The 15,106-nt window shown below is 41.8% G+C and overlaps 1 protein-coding gene and 1 long non-coding RNA gene across 3 annotated transcripts in view; one reads left to right on the forward strand and one right to left on the reverse strand.

Moving 5' to 3' along the window:
• Positions 1 to 9,818, forward strand: part of LOC115145634 (transcription factor hamlet-like) — a 24,160-nt gene extending 14,342 nt beyond the window's left edge. Inside the window, exons 5-7 of one of the 2 annotated variants that reach the window (XM_065003974.1) lie at positions 4,407 to 4,518; positions 5,239 to 5,366; positions 6,907 to 9,818. In XM_065003974.1, the coding sequence (XP_064860046.1) occupies positions 4,407 to 4,518; positions 5,239 to 5,366; positions 6,907 to 7,596 (930 nt within the window). In that variant the 3' untranslated portion in view covers positions 7,597 to 9,818. Of the gene's footprint in view, positions 1 to 4,406; positions 4,519 to 5,238; positions 6,583 to 6,906 lie in introns of those variants that run through there. The other variant, XM_029687147.2, reaches the window with a different exon arrangement.
• Positions 8,294 to 14,153, reverse strand: LOC135561866 (uncharacterized). Its single transcript, XR_010459710.1, has 2 exons — positions 14,046 to 14,153; positions 8,294 to 10,673 (listed from the first exon to the last, which is right to left on the reverse strand). It is a non-coding gene; the product is annotated as an uncharacterized LOC135561866 (long non-coding RNA).
• Between the last annotated feature and the right edge of the window lie 953 nt (positions 14,154 to 15,106).

Here is a 15,106-nt window from a genome sequence, read left to right on the forward strand (position 1 = left end):
TTCTCAATCTACCACAATCCATCTTTAAGAAGATCAATCAAATTATCAGTCATAAGTTTGGACACACCAACTCATTACAGAGTTTTTCTTTAATTTTCTACTGTTTTCTACATTGTAGAATAATAGTGAAGACATCAGAACTATGAAATAAACATATGGAATCATGTAGTAACCAAAAAAGTGTTAAACAAATCCAAATATATTTTATATTTGAGATTCTTCAAAGTAGCCACCCTTTGCCTTGATGACAGCTTTGCACGCTCTTGCCATTCTCTCAACCAGCTTCCTTCATTCCAGTCACCTGGAATGCATTTCAATTAACAGGTGTGCCTTGTTAAAAGTTCATCTGTGGAATTTCTGTCCTTGCATTTGAGCCAATCAGTTGTGTTGTGGCAAGGTAGGGGTGGTATACAGAAGATAGCCCTATTTGGTTAAAGACCAAGTCCATATTATGGCAAGAACAGCTCAAATAAGCAAAGCGATTTCACAGTCCATCATTCATTTAAGACATGAAGGTCAGTCAATTGTGGAAAATTTCAAGAACTTTTAAAGTTTCTCTAAGTGCAGTCGCAAAAACCATCCAGCGCTATGATGAAACTGGCTCTCATGAGGACCGCCACAGGAAAGGAAGACCCAGAGTTACCTTCAAAGTAGCAACCCTTTGCCTTGAAAGCCTTGCACACTCTTGGCATTCTCTCAACCAGCTTCATGAGGAATGCTTTTCCAACAGTCTTGAAGGAGTTCCCACATACAGTGGGGCAAAAAAAGTATTTAGATAGCCACCAATTGTGCAAGTTCTCCCACTTAAAAAGATGAGAGAGGCCTGTAATTTTCATCATAGGTACACTTCAACTATGGGCTGTTGCTGTTGCTGGGCAACACGGACTTTCAACTCCCTCCAAAGATTTTCTATGGGATTGAGATCTGGAGACTGGCTAGGCCACTCCAGGACCTTGAAATGCTTCTTACGAAGCCACTCCTTCGTTGCCCAGGCAGTGTGTTTGAGATCATTGTCATGCTGGAAGACCCAGCCACGTTTTATCTTCAATGCCCTTGCTGATGGAAGGAGGTTTTCACTCAAAATCTCACAATACATGGCCCCATTCATTCTTTAGTTTACACGGATCAGTCGTCCTGGTCCCTTTGCAGAAAAACAGCCCCAAAGCATGATGTTTCCACCCCCATGCTTCACAGTAGGTATGGTGTTCTTTGGATGCAACTCAGCATTCTTTGTCCTCCAAACACGACGAGTTGAGTTTTTACCAAAAAGTTATATTTTGGTTTCATCTGACCATATGACATTCTCCCAATCTTCTTCTGGATCATCCAAATGCTCTCTAGCAAACTTCAGACGGGCTTGGACATGTACTGGCTTAAGCAGGGGGACACGTCTGGCACTGCAGGATTTGAGTCCCTGGGGGCGTAGTGTGTTACTGATGGTAGGCTTTGTTACTTTGGTCCCAGCTCTCTGCAGGTCATTCACTAGGTCCCCCCGTGTGGTTCTGGGATTTTTGCTCACCGTTCTTGTGATCATTTTGACCCCATGGGGTGAGATCTTGTGTGGAGCCCCAGATCGAGGGAGATTATCAGTGGTCTTGTATGTCGTCCATTTCCTAATAATTGCTCCCACAGTTGATTTCTTCAAACCAAGCTGCTTACCTATTGCAGATTCAGTCTTCCCAGCCTGGTGCAGGTCTACAATTTTGTTTCTGGTGTCCTTTGACAGCTCTTTGGTCTTGGCCATAGTGGAGTTTGGAGTGTGACTGTTTGAGGTTGTGGACAGGTGCCTTTTATACTGATAACAAGTTCAAACAGGTGCCATTAATACAGGTAACGAGTGGAGGACAGAGGAGCCTCTTAAAGAAGAAGTTACAGGTCTGTGAGAGCCAGAAAACTTGCTTGTTTGTAGGTGACCAAATACTTATTTTCCACCATAATCTGCAAATAAATTCATTAAAAATCCTACAATGTGATTTTCTGGGGAAAAAAAATCTCATTTTGTCTGTCATAGTTGAAGTGTACCTATGATGAAAATTACAGGCCTCTCTCATCTTTTTAAGTGGGAGAACTTGCACAATTGTTGGCTGACTAAATACTTTTTTGTATGTTGAGCACAGGCAGTCAAGCCGGCAGATAAAACAATTACATTTAAACATAATTTGAACGAATTGGAACGTTTCATAAAGGATGTCCATTCCAAAAACCACCTGGCATCCAGGGTGTACAAATTATTAAATGAAAAAAACAAGGGGACTACACCTTCCCTTAAGGGAAAATAGATTGAAGATTATACATTTAAAAAATGTAATGGAAAAAGGTGTCAACACTGTTTTAGAATGTAAAGACATTCTAAAACACATAGTTTAGCATAATATAATCAACAGAACTTACTGAACTCCGTGTAAAATGAACAAGTGAAAAATGACAACTGTCAGCAAATGTTGGAGATGTAAATCAGATGATGCTGGGCTTTGAAGCTACTGTCTTAAGAGTGAACAAAAACAGGGGGAAATGTATGTAATTTACACTATGTAATTAATACCAAACATGTATTGATACCAAATCATTATACCAATCAATAAAATATCATTCATACAAATCATGTAAACAATGAGAAACTGAACTGCTGGCATTTCTTCCTCCGTGACTGCAAATGTATCATTATTCATACGATCAATTACCTATTTATTTGTTTCTTGTTTTTGAAAATTGGTTGCAGCCCTCCCATGTATGCAACATTATTGTTTATTTATTTTTCATGGATGAATTCATGTCACATGCAAAGAAAATAAAGGAAAGTATTGAGATGTGGAGATAATTTTGCAGGTTTAAAGCTTATTTCCTGCAATTCTACACATTTTGTCATGGGGAGCAAAGAAAATGTTGCAGTTTTAAAATAAATGTTGTTGCAATTCTATACAACTCTCTCCACCAACAAGAGGGGTGTGAGCAGTTTGTCATGAACAGTGCTTGTGCCCATAGAAATAGACGTGATGCATATGCGGTATGTTCCCCAATGCTGGAATGTGGGCTCCCGAGTGAAACAATTTAGGAACCCCTGGTCTAGCCTCCCTCCATGCATGCTCAGCGTCCAACTGCACATGTTCTTCCTCAGTAAATTCTGACTCGAATAAAAATGGTCTTCTTCTTCTACCTCCAAGTCCGACATGATTTATCTAATGTTATGATGACTTGCCAATAAGCAAGTTAGCTCCGAGAGTACATAACAGCTGGCTGCCTCCCGGGAGTTTTGTTTTCAAAACGACACCAAGTCTCATAGGAAGAAAGCGCTGGCAGAACCCAAAGTAGTCCGTAAAAATCAGGAAGTTGATAGAATCTCATTGCTTATGATTATCAGTAATTTGAACAAATTTATAAATATTGATTACTATGTAAGACTATAAATTACCAACCACCCAGCTTTGGAGAAGTCAGAAGGTCTATTTCCCTGCGTTTGAGAGGAGCTGGCTAGTAGATACCATAGATTTCCAGCAATTGCTCTAAGCTAACGATATGCTACCTTCAACTTCCTTCAAATTGCACGCAGAGACATATAAATGGTATCCATGAGTTCGTCTTACTCTGGTTAAGTAGGAAATTCCCAAATACCAAAGTATCCCTTTAGTAGACCAATAAGAAATAGCGTTCCAAACCTCTCTACCAATAACAGCTAGTTTTAATTTTTCCCTCCCCAATCAGACCACGCCCAGACAGTCCTAGCTAAATTCTTGCTTGAAAAATTGCTCTTTGCTGAGAAGCTATTTAATTGAAATCAATCGCAGTAAGGTACTTAATTGTTACCCAGAAATTATTTTATATTGAGATAAAAATGGCTGCATTGGACCTTTAAGTCTCGCACCATGACTTTGAATTATTAAACCATTAAAGATTTTGTTTGAGATTTTGGCAATTAAGCTCTTTATCTACTTCCCCAGAGACAGATGATGTTGTGGAAACCATTTTACATCTCTGTATGTAGGAAGTTCGAGGTAACTTTGCAAGCAAGCGCTAACTAGCTCAGCGTAAACACTGGAAGTATTTGGATACAGCTAGCATACTAGGTGTACCCGAAGACTTTGATTCTTTGCGCTAAGCTAGCTAGCATGGGCTCTCCAAATTACCTCTAACTGCCTGCATACTGGATGCAGAGACATAATAATGGTATACAGCAGTTAATCTGACTCTGGGGGAGTAGATAAGGGCTTCATTCCCAAAATCCCGAACTATCCTTTTAAAGAGTGTCAAGTAAGCAAATCACCTAACATGTTTGCATCATTTCAAATCACGTAACATGTTTGCATGGTACTCATAGCAATTCCTCATTGCCCATTTAGAAGATGATCCATTGCAGGGTGCTCATATCAGATTTCTTGATCCAACATCCTCTCACTCTGTATCTCTTACAGTCAGTAGACATGGAGGATGGGAAGCCTGACCTGCTGCTGGTAAAAGAGGAGACAGTAGAAGACGGACCAGAAAGCATTGATCTGCTGAGTGGACTAAAGATGGGGGAGCAAGGTAAGAGAGACATACATATACAGAACATAATACATATACTTCAATAGGAATAGTGACGCATCTGCATAAAATTAAATCAATAAAACTGAGTATACCAAACATTAGGAACACCTTCCTAATATTGAGTTGCACCCCCCCACACACTTTTGCCCTCAGAACTGCCTCAATTCGTCAGGGTATGGACTCCACAAGGTGTTGAAATCGTTCCACAGGGATGCTGGCACATGTTGACTCCAATGCTTCCCATACTTGTGTTAAGTTGGCTGGATGTCCTTTGGGTGGTGGACCTTTGTTGTTATAGACGGGAAACTGTTGAGAGTTTGAAAAAAACAGTAGCGTTGCAGTTCTTGACACAAACCGGTGCGCCTGGCACCTACTACCATACCTCCTTCAATTTTTTTTGTCTTCTCCATTCACCCTCTGAATGGCACACAAGTCATGTCTCAAGGTTTAAAAATCCTTATTTAACCTGTCTCCTCCCCTTCAGTTACAATGATTGAAGTGGATTTAAGAAGTGACATCAATAAGGAATCATAGCTTTCACCTGGATTCTCCCGGCCAATCTGTCATGAAAAGAGCAGGTGTCCTTAATGTTTTGTATACTCAGTGTACGATTAAACAAACAATGTATAAACTTGATGATTTAATTGACTCAAAAAACTCCGTATGTAGAGTTCTCTGCCATGTTTGTAAAGTCTATTTTGTAACCTTTTCCTGAAGGTGATTGGTTGGAGGATAACAGAGGAGACTGGGCGGCCATCTTGGATTCCCAGACCCAGACTGCTGCAACCAAGGGCCCAGGGGACAACATCACTGAGCAGGCCAGGACCAGAGCCGAGATAGTGGAGGTCAGTGGATGGGACAGCGAACTCAACTCTGGGCTGGGGAACAACACTGTTAACCGCAACCAGAAACAGACAGTCGAACACAAAACCACAACCGAACTTAGTCTTCATGACAACAGAATGGACAAAAACAGGATGAGGCGTAGATTTGGTCTGCAGGGACAGGGAGGTGTCCGTATGAGAACAGACACAGACTCGGCTAGCGATGCTCCTTCCTGCTCCTATAGTTGTGATTCAGAGAGACTGATGGCGCCTCAGGTTAACCCCCTAACAGATGCTTCCTTCAGCCTGCCTTCTATGGGATCTATCAACTGGAACATGGACCCTGTGACAGCACAGACACTCCCTGGCCTTCATCCTCCTCACACTCTCCTAATGTTAAACCAGACCTCAGACAATGCCAGTGCCTCAACACTAAATGGCTACACAAGCCCATTGACAAATGACAGTAGTAGAGATGGAATGAGTAAAGGTGGCAGCGCCAAAGAGAAGCGCTTCCTGTGTTCGTTCTGTGGGAAAGCCTTCAGTTTCCCCAAACAGGTGGAGATCCACCAGAGGATGCACACAGGGGAGAAACCATTCGGCTGCCTTCTGTGCCGGGCCAGTTTTTCTCAATCGTCCAGCCTGAATAGGCACCAGAGAGTCCATACAGGGGAGAAACCCTACAGCTGTAACCAGTGTGAGAAGAGGTTCTCCCACCAGCACCAGCTGAAGATGCACCTGAAGGTCCACACAGGAGAGAGGCCATTTGCCTGTATGCACTGCGGGAAGAGGTTCTCAGAAAGGCGCTACCTCAGGATACACCAGCAGAAAATGCACACGGCCCGAGTATAGTGACATTTCATGAAGTTAATTATGTTGTTTTTATATGTAGTTTGGAACTGGATGAGGTGAACTTAGGAAAGAATGAGTATGATGAGGCAGAGTATACGATGTTTATGTATGTATATGATGTATACGATGTATATGATGTTTGGTGCGATGGTGTCTGTAAAAATGCTTCACTGATGAAGAGTGACAACATTATCATGTTGTTTGATCTGGTGTTTTATAATGAGGAAATTATAGTGCCTTAATTCATGTTTACTTGACAGGAAGTAGTGAAGATGTGTGTAATGTTAGGTTGAACCTTTCCCAAAGTATTCCAGTTACCATATTGAGAAAAGTTCTTCTTCTCGTCACATATCGTTTTGTGCAATAAAAGTACTGTTTCACATTGTGAGTGTATGACCATTTTGTTCAAATGAAATACAAAATTGACTCTGTGCTGATTGACTTGGTTATTTTTGTATCATTGCAGGGACTGAGTTTCCCTTCTCTCAAGTTGAACCAAAACATTATACTACATGAAACAACACATATGGACATTTTTATTATTTATTATAATAAACTCCAATGGCTCCATATTTTTTGGTACTTGAATCACAATGTTAGAGATGAACTTGACTGTGGCTAACATTTTATAATGTCATGTTTCTGTTTGTACAGCAAAGAGTTTCTTACATAAACCTTTACATTATCTTCTGTACAATGTGTTTTACAGTCTGCAGTCCATGAGGACCTGCTGATAATTGGTGTTACTGGCAGGAGAGACCAGACCCTTGAGGCAGATGGTCACAAACCCTGGCCCCGGATCAGAACCCTGGATCAGGAGCCGTCGCTCTTCCTTCCCGAGTCGCAACTAGGACTGAACCCCGAGGGACAGAGACTCCACCACAACACAGAACACAACCAGTGGACAGTTGGACTGAACAACCTCAGTCCTGGTGATCATCAGAGAGACAGAGGCTCCAGTCAGGGATCCAGTCTGCAGTCCAGACCCTTCTCTTCACAGTCTCAGTGCGGGGATAAAGCAGGGCCTGGGGCTGATAGACCCTCCTGTTCCTATGATACACACACCACAATATCTATGATGAACAGAGCAGGTCAGCCTGGGCTTCAGCCTTCACAGAGAGTGGTGGGAGATCCCCCTGGACCTGGGTCTAGCCTTCCTCAGCTGCTTCATGGTTACCCCACGAATACAGACAGGGTCAGGATGGGCAGTCACCACAAGAGGTACCTAGCTTATTACACAGCACACAATCCCAACAACACCCAAACAATGGCTCCATGTCATGGAGGGCTCTCTAGTGTCAATGGGTCAAAACGTGGGAGCGCAGCATTGGGACGGACGCCGACAAGCCGTACGCCTGCGCTACGTGTAGGAAGCGCTTCGCTAAAGCGAAATATGTGAAGCAGCACCAGACCGTTTACACCAAGGACAACTTCAAGTGCAAACTATGTTACAAGAGCTTCTCCTTCCTGAATAGCTATCAGACATAGGAATGTCCACAACAGGGAGAAATCGTAGCTTGAGATGTTCACTAGGGATGTCTGGGAACTAGTTTTTTATTTTGATGAAGTCCCTCAGTTGAGTATCTGGATATGCGCACATTCTCACATGATACAGACAGGGCTCCCGAGTGGCGCAGGGATATAAGGCACTGCATCTCAGTGCAAGAGGCATCACTACAGTCCAGGCTGTATTCTTAACTGCATTGCTTAATCAAATAAAAGTAGCATATTTTTTTGTGTGTGCTAGCATAGCCAAAACACTGTCACATTATTGAAGAGTAACACAATATTTCCTCTCAGATTTGGTTTTTTCTTATGTTCTATTCATAAAATATACTTTTTTTTAAATAACAAATCAGGTCTGCTAAGATGACATGACCCTGAGGTCATGCTTTCATTGGGGACGAGGTCCAAAAACAACCCCTACTGTGTCCCTTTCCCCTATAGCCCTCCCATGGCACTGGGTAGTAGTTGGGGGTTGTCTTTAATCAGCTATTTTGTCATCTCCCATATCTGTTATGTGTATTATTGTTATGAATCCCCCATGGCTGTAGCAAACATTGCCACTCAATAATTTACTTACTCAGTCACACAAGTCAGTCACTGTTGGCTATATTTATACTGATGTACATCAAATCAAATGTACTTGTCACATACACATGGTTAGCAGATGTTAATGCAGGTGTAGCAAAATGCTTGTGCTTCTAGTTCCGACCATGCAGTAATATCTAACAAGTAAGGTAACCTAACAATTTCACAACAACTACCTTATACACACACAAGTGTAAAGGAATGAATACGAATATGTACATAACAATATATGAATGAGTGATGCCCGAATGGAATAGGCAAGATACAGTAGATTGTATAGAGTACAGTATATACATATGAGATGAGTAATGCAGGGTATGTAAGCATTATATAAAGTGGCTAGTGATAAATTGATTACATCAATTTTTCCATTATTAAAGTGGCTAGAGTTGAGTCAGTATGTTGGCAGCAGCCACTCAATGTTAGTGATGGCTGTTTAACAGTCTGATGGCCTTGAGATAGAAGCTGTTTTTCAGTCTCCCGGTCCCCGCTTTGATGCACCTGTACTGACCTCGCCTTTTGGATGATAGCGGGGTGAACAGGCAGTGGCTCGGGTGGTTGTTGTCCTTGATGATCTTTTTGGCCTTCCTGTGACATCGGGTGGTGTAGGTGTCCTGGAGGGCAGGTAGTTTGCACCCGGGGATGCGTTGTGCAGACCTCACTCCCCTCTGGAGAATATTACGGTTATGGGCGGAGCAGTTGCCGTACCAGGCGGTGATACAGCCCGACAGTCCACCTGGCCGTGCTGCTGCTCCAGTTTCAATTGTTCTGCCTGTGATTATTATTATTTGGCCATGCTGGTCATTTATGAACATTTGAACATCTTGGCCATGTTCTGTTATAATCTCCACCTGGCACAGCGGAAGAGGACTGGCCACCCCACAAAGCCTGGTTCCTCTCTAGGTTTCTTCCTAGGTTTTGGCCTTTCTAGGGAGTTTTTCCTAGCCACCGTGCTTCTACACCTGCATTGCTTGCTGTTTGGCGTTTTAGGCTGGGTTTCTGTACAGCACTTTGAGATATCAGCTATATAAATTGATTTGATTTGTTTTTGGTGGCAAGCCGAATTTCTTCAGCCTCCTGAGGTTGAAGAGGCGCTGCTTCATGTCACTGTGTTCATCAATGCAACAACAACCAAAACAACCAAAACAAGTCCCTCTTACTGTAACTGTTTCTGTTATGAAAACCCCCAGAGCTCACAAGCCTATCTATCATCTGTGGTATGGGATCTTTACAAACAGTCCTTGACCTCAAGCTGTTTGCTGTAAATGGCCTGAATTCTCCAGGTCTTGTGATGACGGGTGAAATATTAAACATAAATGAATGTAACCCTGTACTTGATATTACAGACTGACTGTTCTCTACAAACTGGAGTGTACATCCTTTTAACCCTTTGTTAAATTGTAATTTGAAACAGGCTTGTGTAAATACCTGTTTTAAGAGAGACAGTAAACCTAGGCTAGAACAAGTATAGTTTAATATTTACCTTACTGATGTTGATGGAATAAAGTCATTCCATGATTTTCTACTCTATTCTTGCTTAAACACGGTTCTTTCTAAAGATAGAGTAACAACAACAAAAAAGTTTTTAAAAAAGTAACAAAATAACAATAAGGCTATATACAGGGGGTACCAGTACTGACTATGCATAGATAATACTCAGCGAGTAGCAGCAGCGTAAAAAAAGGGGCCAATGCAAATAGTCTGGGTTGCCATTTGATTAACTGTTCAGCACTCTTATGGCTTGGGGGTAGAAGCTGTTAGGGTGCCTTTTGTACCTAGACTTGGCACTCCGGTACCACATGCCGTGCGGTAGCAGAAAGAACTTGGTTGGCTGGAGTCTGACCATTTTTAGGGCCTTCCTCTGACACCGCCTGGTTTCGAGATCCTGGATGGCAGGAAGCTTGGCCCCAGTGAAATAAGCCTAAACATGCTTCCTGTTTGCAACAACACAAAGTAATATTACAAAAAAATGTGGCAAAGCAATTCACTTTTTGTCCTGAATAAAGTATTGTGTTGTATTGGAATTGCCTCAAACATATTACTAAGTACCACTCTCCATATTTTCAAGCATAGTGATGGCTGCATCATGTTATGTGTATGCTTGTAATCGTTAAGGACTCGGTGGGTTTTCAGGATAAAAAAAGACACTGAATGGAGCTAAACACAGGCAAAATCCTAAGCAGAGATACAGCCTGACAGAATGCTCTCGACGGTGCATCTGTAGAAGTTCGTAAGTGGCCAAGACAAATTTCTTCAGCCTCCAGAGGTTGAGGAGGCACTGTTGTGCGTCCACCATGCTGTCAGTGTGGAGGGACCATTTCAGCTCCTCAGTGATGTGCACTCCAAGGAACATGGTGCTTTTGAGCCTCTCCATTGCAGCCCATTCTGTTTGGAGGCAGTGAGAAAAGTGGAGGGAGCAAGTGGAGATTCTGGGCAATCAAGGGATCCTGATATACAGTGCCTTTAGATAGTATTCAGACCCCTTGACTTTTTCTACATTTTGTTATGTTACAGCCTTATTCTAAAGTTGATTAAATACCATTTTTTTTCTCTGCAATCTACACACAATACCCCATCATGACAAAGCAAAAACAGGGTTTTAGAAATGTTAGCAAATTTATAAATAAATAAATAACATAATTACTTTCTTTACATCAGTATTCAGACCCTTGCTATGAGATTTGAAATTGAACTCAGGCGCATCCTGTTTCCATTGATAATTCCCTTGATGTTTCTACAACTTGATGGGAGTCCACCTGTGGTAAATTCAATTGATTGGACAGGATTTGGAAAAGCATACACCTGTTTATTTAACCCTTGTGTTGTCTTAAGGGTCAAAAATGACACTATGTTTAACAGCAGAGAAAACCCCCTAAATTATATTTTTTCAACTTGACATTTTATGACTTTTCCAAGAGTGACCCCAACATTAGAAAAAGTGAAACATCGCCTTTGTTCATATTCCATGAAAGCTGTACACCACCAGGGTACAAAGATTGTCTTAGGGTCATTTTTGACTCGGCAGTTATAAAATAATTTACACACCACAAAAAACACAAAGACACAGACACACACGAGAAATTGAGATTGTGTGTTACTGATTGAACTCAGCCAGCAGCTCCTGAAGAGGAAGATCACCATGGTTGGCACAGCTAGAAAGAACAAGAACAAGCTCTCCCCTGCAATCCTCACAACAAGGGGGAGAGAGGCCTTCTCATCAAAGTTTACCTTCACCCCCACCACCACTCTAGTTTCCTACCTCCCAAAGAGGAACAAGAATGTGGTCCTCCTGAGCACACTGCACAAAACGGCTGAGATCAGTGATCGTGAGGACAGGAAGCCAGCCGTCATCCTGGACTACAACCACATCAAAGGAGGCGTGGACAACCTGGACAAAGTGATTGGAACTTACAGCTGCATGAGGATGACTGTCTGCTGCCCCCAGTCATCTTCCATAACATCATTGATGTGTCCACATACAATGCCTTCATGATATGGAGCAAGATCAACCCTACCTGGATGCCTGATAAGCGGAACAAGAGGAGGTTGTGCCTGGAGCAGCTGGGCAAGGCACTTGTAACCCCACACATTCAAAGAAGGGAGTGCCTCCCCCCACACCAGCCTCTGCAGCGCTTGTGAAAGCTGTTCAGGGGGCTGAATCTTGTCCTGATCCACCTGAGGCTGCAGCTGGGGCAGGCAAGAGGAGGAGATGCCAATTCTGCCACCCAAAGAAGGACTGTAAAACAAATACTATGTGCTGCACATGTGAGAAATACATCTGCAAAGTCCATGCACACACACTTGCATACTGTCCTACATGTGATAATTAGAGTTGATTGATTTATGTTCTTCACGTTTTTGTTTTGTATCTATTCTCTTATTTTATTCGTATTTATTGTTGTTGTTTATACACCTTGTGGGTGGGGGCAATGGTTCAAAAAATGCGAGAAGACTAATATTGTGTATTTGAATTCCTCCTTGTACAGTATTTAAGAATATATCACTATGTTGCCAAAGTTCAAGACTGTTATTGTTCCCTTCAATAAAATGCATTCAAAACTACTTTCTGCACCTTTCTTAGGCAATACAAGTGCTATCTCTTGCTAGAAAATGCAGTAACTTTAGCAATAATAATAATAAACCTTTACTTTAGTAAAGAAAACAATTACGACAGGTGGGTTGTGATTAAATGCAGTCTTTCTGCATTGTGAAGAAGAAAACCCCAGATATTCACAAAGTTCGATGAATGACACGTTGTTTATTAATTTAAAATAGATTTGGGGTTTAAAATTCAATTAAGCAGCTTTATTTTAGGGGTTTAGTGAAGGCGGGTCATTTTTTACCCTTAGGACAAGGGGAGTATACAGAATGTTAAGACTACACAAGGGTTAAAGTCTCAGAAAAAAACAAGCCATGAGGTCGAAGGAATTGTCCTTAGAGCTCCGAGACAGGATTGCGTCGAGGTTCAGATCTGGGGAAGGGTACCCAAAAATGTATGCTGCATTGAAGGTCCCCAAGAAGACAGTGGCCTCCATCATTCTTAAATGGAAGAAGTTTGGAACCACCAAGACTCTTCCTAGAGCTGGCCACCCAGTGGCAAAGGGCCTTGGTCAGGGAGATGACCAAGAACCAACTGGTCACTCTGACAGAGTTCCTCTGTGGAGATGGGAGAAACTCTTAGAAGGACAACCATCTCTGCAGCACTTCACCAATCAGGCCTTTATGGTAGAGTGGCCAGACAGAAACCACTCCTCAGTAAAAGGCACATGACAGCCCAATTGGAGTTTGCCAAAAGGCACCTAAAGACTCTAAGACCATGAGAAACAAGATTCTCTCATCTCATGAAACCAAGATTGAAATCTTTGGCCTGAATGCCAAGCGCCACATCTGGAGGAAATCTGGCACCATCTCTATGGTGAGTCATGGTGGTGGCAGCATCATGCTGTGGGGATGTTTCTCAGAGGCAGGGACTGGAAGACTAGTCAGGATCGAGGGAAAGATGAACGGAGCAAAGTACAGAGAGATCTACTTCAGAGTGCTCAGGACCTCAGACTGGGGCGAAGGTTCACCTTCCAACAGGACAACAACCCTAAGCACACATCCAAGACAATGTAGGAGTGGCTTCGGGACAAGTCTCTGAAAGTCCTTGAGTGGCCCAGCCAGACCCCGGACTTGAACCCGATCGAACATCTCTGGAGAGATCTGAAAATAGCTGTGCAGCAACACTCTCCATCCAACCTGACAGAGCTTAAGAGGATCAGAGAGGAATGGGGGAAACTCCCCAAATACAGGTGTGCCAAGCTTGTAGCGTCATACCCAAGAAGACTCAAGGCTGTAATCGCTGCCAAAGGTGCTACAACAAAGTCCTGTGTAAAGGTTCTGAATACTTATGTAAATTTGGTATTTCAGTTCAGTTTCTATAAATTTTTCTATAAATTTGATACAAATATTCCTCTCGAAGCGTACTCAAAGAGGGAAACATGTATTCTGACAGTCAATGCACAGTTCACAGCAGTTCTTAATGCAATCACGGGAAAACAATTTTGAAAGTAGTATTGGCAAATGTATTTTCGAAGCAGTTTTGGTCTAGTTGTCATTAAAACATTTTGTAGTTGTCATTAAAACATTCTTATGATGCTAATAAAATTCGTTGGCCATTTTTACACATTTTCTCATAAAAAGTATATTTCAACACTGTATGCTCAAACTAATTTCAGGACTGCTAAACTTGGAACAAATCATAAGTCCGGTACATACCACTCGCGGTGAAGGCAGCCAATTGCCTGCTTCTATCTACGACGTGAACACGGCCTCTTGTGAAAACTCGAGCCACTGTCTGATGAAGAGGAACAGATTTTCGCTAACTCCCGAAAACTGAAATAAGATAAATATCTGTTTTCAAGTGCACTGGAAATATGCCGCATGCAACGTGAATTGTTTTGACCGTATGAAGAGTTAAATTCCGTTGACCATTTGGCCAATTTATTGAAAGCGAGCCAATGTTTGACTAGCTTAGCCAGCTACTGTAAATGTAAATTTGTGTTTCATTATAGTAGCTAGTGATCTCTGTCAGTGAATTCCATTTTTTAATTATTTTTTGGCATGATGTTTCATTTCAAGTAACTAGCTGCAGGCTTAAATGAACAGTAAATCATATAATTTGCATAGAATCCCAAATAAATGTAGATAGAAAGGTGTGTGTGTGTCATGTATGCTAGAATGGAGGGTTTAAAAACGACAGCAGCATATGCATATTAGCCCATACATATGGCATAGCCAACACATATAGCATACCTTGCAATACAATCTTCTCTAAAAACAGTTGGACAATGTGCTCTTCAATAAGAAAACCAGAGTTTGATTTCTAAACCAGATGAGTTCTCAAATAGCAGGTGCCCAATACCATGGTGGGCCTGCACAATGTTGGATGCATTGGAATATAAGGTATGGAAAATGATAAAGAGCCTTTAGGATTATACAAAAAGCAGTTGGGAAATGAATGTTTCTTTGTTTTGTTTGAGTTTCAAATACAAAATATTCAGTGAATGTGAGTATAATTAGGTAGTTCACATTATTAACTTTCCTACTAACCTTCTAAAAGTTGACAGTGCCAAAATCTTGCCAATCCATTCATTATTCTACTAACTATGACTGAGTGTGAGACATGTTTTTCATAATGTACGCTTCATGCGTATACATTTGAACAAACAACACCATCATAAAGTGTTTCACCATTTATTTGTATTCATCTTGAAGAACAATCTGGCCTTAATGGTCATGTACTTTTATCTCCACCCGGGCACAGCCAGAAGAGGACT

The sequence above is a fragment of the Oncorhynchus nerka genome, linkage group LG18 (genome assembly GCF_034236695.1).
Source record: "Oncorhynchus nerka isolate Pitt River linkage group LG18, Oner_Uvic_2.0, whole genome shotgun sequence".
NCBI classification, from domain to species: Eukaryota; Metazoa; Chordata; class Actinopteri; order Salmoniformes; family Salmonidae; genus Oncorhynchus; species Oncorhynchus nerka.